This window comes from Mauremys reevesii, linkage group 13, assembly GCF_016161935.1.
Source record: "Mauremys reevesii isolate NIE-2019 linkage group 13, ASM1616193v1, whole genome shotgun sequence".
In the NCBI taxonomy this organism is placed as follows: domain Eukaryota; kingdom Metazoa; phylum Chordata; order Testudines; family Geoemydidae; genus Mauremys; species Mauremys reevesii.
In genome coordinates this window covers 47,818,878-47,825,793 of record NC_052635.1, presented here as the reverse complement: position 1 = coordinate 47,825,793, position 6,916 = coordinate 47,818,878, and the positions used below count along the sequence as shown (strand labels likewise).

General features: G+C 47.2%; 1 protein-coding gene across 1 annotated transcript in view; it reads right to left on the bottom strand.

Moving 5' to 3' along the window:
- Positions 1-4,275: 4,275 nt before the first annotated feature.
- Positions 4,276-6,916, bottom strand: part of EFCAB8 (EF-hand calcium binding domain 8) — a 41,857-nt gene continuing 39,216 nt past the window's right edge. Inside the window, exon 28 of the mRNA XM_039497932.1 lies at positions 4,276-4,312. Within this exon, the coding sequence (XP_039353866.1) occupies positions 4,300-4,312 (13 nt within the window). The 3' untranslated portion in view covers positions 4,276-4,299. The remainder of the gene's footprint in view (positions 4,313-6,916) is intronic.

Sequence of the window (6,916 nt, the reverse complement as noted above, 5' to 3'; positions counted from 1 at the left end):
TCCATTCATAATGCTGCTGCAAAGATCGTTTCACTAGCCCATTGCTGTGGCCTCGTCACCCCTCTCTGTCACATCAAACATAAGCTGCTTGTCTTCACTCCCAAGGCCCTTCATGGCCCATCTCCACCCTGTCAACGCTCATTCACTATCGAGATCTCGATTCCACCTCCAATCAGCCCCATGACACCAGCCTCCACTACCCACTTGTTACATATTCCAAACACCTTCATGCTGCTCCCACCCGTAGGAAGAGCTCCCTTTAACTGTCTGCAAAGCCACCTCATCATCCTTCAAACTCTCCTCCGCCACAAGGCCTACAACAAAATTGACAATGGCTAGGCCACTGGTGTGCTGAGACCAGTACCTACCGTGCTGACCAATATTGTTTCCCTGAACTTCCCCCCTCTGTTTGTATCCATCTGTTGTCTCATCTTCTACTTAGTTGGTCAGCGTTAGGGGAAAGCACAGTCTTTGTTCTGTTTGTACAGCACCTTGCACCATGGGGTTTTGGCCCGTGACTGGGGCTCCCACACACTACAGTAACAAAAATTCCTCCTCAAGGTCTGAGCTTTCTCCCATTGAAATAAAATACTAACAATGATGATAACCAATAGTAAATAACAAAGAAATCAAACTCTTCATGGAATAAAGCACAGTCCATCACAAGGATGGAAGAATTACAATTTCTGTGTCTATGAGAGCAGGACAGGTCCCCCTGAGGAGATAGGGGGTGGAATCAGAGGACTTCTCCTGCCCATCCACCATGCTCCTTCCCGCTCTCCCACAGCACATGTGTGTCATGTCTCTGAGGCACTCTTCTGCCAGTTCTGATACAAACATCAGCTAATTTTTCATGAGACAGGCGACATGCCCCACACACTCAGGATCCTAAGGAACTGGTGGCTGCGATGTTATCGGCAGTCATTGTCCAAGCTCCATTCAGTGCCACGGTTCAAAGCCACTTCACAAACAATGGGACGCTTCACCTCAGGAGGTACAATTGTGGGCTAATGTTACCTCAACGAGCTTTGTACAGCAAAAGGCTCCTGCACAGCTCTACTAGCCACTCACATCTGCCACTGCATGGTAACAACACGTGCCCTGCAGATGGCCTTAGGAGAGGGTATATGAAAAATCTATAGCTATAAATCTCATGTAGAATAAAGTGACCATATGATTCGCCAATTCCCTCTGCTGTGAATAAACAGCTCCACAGAGGGAAAACAAGGAGTATTGGCAAAACAAACAAAAAAAAAAAAAACCAACACTATTTAGGGGTGGGGATTTGTGGGAATCAGCCCCAGCCCAACCCTGATCTGAACACTATGCCCTGCACTTTTGGATCCACTTGTACACTCCTTGGGTGGCTCTGTCTGAAGAGTTAATTCCACCAAAATCTCAGTTTTGAGTCACCTCAAACTATAGGGACATTCAGATCTGAATCCAGCCCCAAACTTCATAGATGAGACTTCTCTCTCATGTACCTAACTCCACTTCTCCAGCTCCATCCTAAATATGGGAAAGCTCTGGATCCAGCTTTGTATTCAGAGTACATTGAGCCAGACCCTCGGCTAGTGGCAAGCAGGACAGCCCCTTTGATTTGAGTGGAGTTATGCCCTTTTTACGTTAGCTGAGAATCTGTCTTGCTGTAATGCGTGTACTCATTTTCTTGATAGAGTGAAGGGGAAAAGGAATGAAAACAAATACAGACAAACCTCCTGGGCCCGTTCCTCTCTCTTTCATTCTATCCCCTTTTGTTTCCTACAAAAGAAAATTGAGCTCAGACTGACGTCTACTTCTTAAAATATTAAGATCATTGAACAGAAGCTGTTCCAAGCCTGGCTCAACACCGAGGTTTGCCTACACACACAAGTTGCACCAGTTTGATTTTAAAATAGACTAAGTCCAAACTCTGTGTGGACTCTCAGGCTGGTTTAAAACTGGTTACGGTGGTTTAGTCTGCAAGCCAGGTTTCAATGGATTTTTTAAGAGTGTGCACTAGTTTAACTCCATCATTTTAAAATCAGAGCTTTAGATAAACCAGTGCAACTTTGGGCACAGACCAGTCCTGAGATTTGAGGATCTCAGTTCAAGCTCAGTACTACGGATTAGACGGTTTCTGGGCCTTGCACAGATGCTCAGGGAGGAAGAGAGAACAATGAAGTCAATGGGAGCTGAGAGCACTCTAGGAAGCATTGTAAGTGTGGTTAAGGCACGGTTCTATTTCTGTCCCTGCCACAGGCTTACTGAGCAACCCCCGTTACCTTCACTATAGCTCAGTTTCCTCCTCTGGAAGAGGAGCAGCAACATAGGGAGTCATGAAGCTAAATCCATGAACATTTGGAGAACACTAAGACCCTTGGATAGAAGGTTATAGAAATGCCAAGTAATACAATAATAATTGGAGATATGCCAATCTCCTAGAACTGGAAGGGACCTTGAAAAGTCATCGAGTCCAGCCCCCTGCCTTCACTAGCAGGACCAATTTTTGCCCCAGATCCCTAAGTGGCCCCCTACTATTATACTGCATTGGACAGACTTGCAGCTCAGCTCAAGGAGACTATTTGCATGACAGCCTATACAAGGGTTACCAAAAAGTATAAGAAAAGAAACAGGCCTCAGGCATCTGTCACAGGGAGGTGCCCTCTACCCAGGTGCCATCTGCAGTGCGTGCATGGTGTTATCCTCTGGTTCCATGGGTCCGTATTTCCCCATTCCTGATCTGGTGGCAGTGCCCTCTCTCTCCTTTGTCAATGTCCTGCCTGGATTTCTCACTGCTGCCCCATCCTCCTAGCACCCCTTCAACAGAGCCACTGGATGGGTTCATGGCTGGAGGCCAGCCAAGCTTTTTAGAGAGGCTGGTTCTGTATTTACTTTGATAAGCTGGAAAACCCTGCCTGGCTAGCTCCCTTTGTTTTATATTCCCCGTCCAAGCTCTGGAAGTACAAACGGCTGACACGAGTGCCATAGGGGTGTCCCTGTCAGACAGCAGGGCCCACCAAGGACTGCTCTGATGGGATTTCAGCCAGTGGTCCAGCCCCCGGTCTGGCTGTAGTACACCTTACACCTGTGTACAACAGTTTACCCAGTCTCCACTCAGGGGTCTAGCTTTGGGCAACCATCAGAGGCTGAAATCCCCAGTGTGGCAGGCAAGGCCTAAATCGAAGGCTAAAAGCGTGGGTACCTGCTGACACACTAGGCCCAAAATAGCTGCATCTGTCCACACAGAACAGGCAAATGTGCACTAACATGGATACATGTGGATAAAGGCCAGAACTGCTCACCCACCTCTCTCATATCCTGGGACCAACACAGCTACACCAACACTGCAAACAATTTCTCCTGCAATCCAGCCATGTTATGGATTTTAGCGAGAAATTCTGGATGCAATTTCCTGTGGGCACCTATGTTTTACACTTAAAATTAGGTCATAAAGACCAATGGATCATTCTGTATGGAAAAAAATTAAACCCTTAGGGCTTGTTTCTGCCGCTCCCTCCCGTTCACGGGCGTGCACACTGTGCACCTGATACAGTCACCTTTGAGTACGTGTACTAACAGCAGCCAAAATGTACATGCTACAGGCGACATGGCCCGTGCACCTGGAGATCCCAATCAACCCCCAAATGGGCTGATGGCCGTGATGTTATCAGCAGCCATTGTCAAAGCTCCATTTAGTTCCAGAGTTCAAAGCCACTTCCGTAAATAATCAGACTCTTCTAGGGAGAGCTATGACTGTGAGCTAACAAAATGCCAAGGAGCCCTGTGCAGCATAAGGCCCATGCATTGTTCTATCAGCTACTTGTGTCTGGCCCTGTCAACACTGATCCTCCTCTTCTGAGGTAACTCCCTTCTCTTCAGGTGTCATTATCTAATGCCTGCATCTGTAACTTTCACTCCATGCATCTGAAGAAGTGAGGTTTTTTACCCACAAAAGCTTATGCCCAAATAAATCTGCTAGTCTTTAAGGTGCCACCGGACTCCTTGTTGTTTCTGTACATTACAGTATCCCATGCCCTGCAGATCTTTGATGTGTATAAAAAAATAATTTTAATTATTTATTTTTTAAAGGGTGGAGTGTTTTAATATACCGGTATATACACCATCATTGGATATTTCCTTCCACAACATAATGCCTCTTCAAAAACCAAAGAAGAGAATAAAATACCCCCTCCCCCCACAACAGACTTTTCTCCATCATCTCATCCCTTCTTTCTTACAACAGAAAACGGAAGCCTTCAAATGTTAACTCACACCAGCAGCCTTTTAGAATGGTCACATCCGAGAGGAGGAGTTTACTCACTGCTGAGTCCTGAAATGCGAAAGGAGTCTCAGGTTCAAGTCAAGCACTGAGGGTTTTTCAAGCAAGCCGTCAGACTTACCTGATGTGTATATTGATGATGTAGTGGAAGCTGCCACATTTTATAAGTTTTCGTAACTGTTCCCTGGGGTGTCCTTCAGTATAATTACCAGATAAGAAGCCTGGTATCCTTAGGAATCCAGTATCATCACAGAAGGGTCATCAGTCACTTAGCTTCTCTCACCAACAGAGCTACTGCCGCTCATTGGGCGTGGTTTAATTATGTTGACGGGAGAGCTCTCTCCCATCAGCATAGCGCAGCTACATGAGAGATCTTAGAGCGGTGTAGCTGCAGCTGTACAGCTGTAAGCTCTCTAGTGTAGACACAGCCTAACTACCACGGCTGCAATTGGATTGGACAAGGCTGATACTGTAGGCATCCTGGGGATCCACATCCTGAAAAGGGATTACCAAGGCAGAGAAGTGACTGTTGGCTAGTGGTTTGATCAGGGAATGAAGAGGCGTAACTGCTTGGATCCGTTCTTGGCTCTGTCACTGATGTGCTATCCGACTTTGGCAAGTGACGTCACCTCTTTTGCCTCAGTCCCCTCCAACTGGAAGATGATTGTGATGAGTTACACGCACTCCACATAGCAGGGCCGGCTCCAGGCACCAGCCGAGCAAGCTGGTGCTTGGGGCGGCAGATTCTACGGGGCGGCTTCCACCTAATCCTAAGGCAGCACGGCCGCTTTTGTTTTGTTGGCCGATCCGGCCGCCCTGTAGGGGGCGGCGGCACGGAGGAGGGGAGCACCCTGCTGGGAGCAGGCTGCACGCTTCATCTGCCCCAGCACCCGGTGCCAGGTCTGCAGCGAGCCCAACAGGGCGGCCCACGTCCTTCCCTCCCGGCCGACCGGAGCGGTGCAGAGCCCTCCCAGCAGGCAGCGCGGCGATCGGGGCCGCGTGGCAAGCGCCCCGCTGAAGCCCTGGCTGCCCCCTCTTCTCTCTTTCCCCCCCCCCACTCCCTCCGGGGCACGTCTGCAGTGCAGGGGGACTCCCTGCACCCTGGCTCCGGCCACCCCGCAGGTTGTTTATTTTCCCTGCTTTGCCGCTCTGGCCGTGCCGCAGGGTTTGTTTTTTGCGCTTGGGGTGGCAAAAAAAGCCAGAGCCGGCCCTGCCACATAGGAACAGAGTTACAGTTAGGTGCTATCACAGCTACAAACACTGACTAGCACAAGGTTTCTCCATATTATAGTCTGCAGGACTCTCACTTAAAATGGATTGATAGCAGCAAACTAAACGCAAGAGAAATTCTTCACTTATTTGCAGTAAAACCCCCTTTTCTGACAGCTGGTCCCTGGGGAGTATAAAAATAATTCTGCTCATGTCACCCCCTCTTTAGAGTTCAGTCAGAATTTTTTTTTAAGATCAGAAAATGACTATACATGGCACAGGAACCTGGAAATATTGAAGTAACTTGCAAACATTTAATGGAAAAAAAGAAGGATTTTCCCCCATCAGTTTTCAAACTAAACTGGTTTGACTTGGTTCGCTATGAGATCTTGAAATGTAAATAACCTGTTTTTCCCGTGTGCGCACCTATTTCTGCACATGCCCATAGACGAGCTGAGACACTCAGCATCAGTATCCAGAGGGGAGGAGTGAAAAGGGCCTCTAAAGTTCATGCGATTAGGCACCTGTAGATCACGTGCCCTCTGACCTTTGATGCCCACCAGATGGAAGCAATATCCCATTGTAGTCTTTGGTTTACCAGATTTATTCCAGAGCTGTTTTTATCAACTGAACCACATTTTTATCTCATGATTTAGTGAGGGCACCACTTGCATTACACCTATACGCACGGAGACATCTGCTCCCTGAGTCATAAAGATCCCTTCAAAGCTTTTACCACCGCTTTGCCTAGTCAACATCGGCAGAATATTACACTCTTTTGTAGAAGGAGCTAATTAAGTAAGGGAAAGCATTGTCTAATGGCTAAAAGGTGAGGCCATTCTCAACTCTGCCTTTGGCCCACTGCAGCACTGGGCAAGCCACTTACCCTCTACCTAGCTAGGAAATGGAAACCCTTGCCTGTCTTACAGAGACATTGTAAGAGTTTACACAGCTCTTAGAAAAGCTGCTGCAGGGAAGGAATTAGTATTAATACTTTGGACATATGATGACAGATGAGACTTCTTCCTTGTGATTATAGATTACATTAACTGTTGGGAGCAGAGGGGCACCTCCCTACATACCCAGGAGAACCCTGCCATTGACATGTACTTATCTAGAAGCTGCCAACCCTAACTTCTTTATGAAGCCTGCTGCATTCTGGTATTGAGAGTTCTGTGAAACATTCCACCCTGGCTTCCTGCGGCTCTTCAACAAGGTGCATTTAACAGTTGGAATTGCTCCAACTGGCAACATTTCAAGGCTCCATGTCTCATTCACTAAGAAAAACATGCAGTGCATTAAACTCCAAGCTAGCACATAAAATAAATGTTACCTTTATTTGCAAGATCCAGTGTTTTCTCAAATACATTACCTGGTCAGAAATTGTTTCTAATACTTATAAAAACAAATGGCTAGAATGTCTAGGACTATTACAAACTATACATG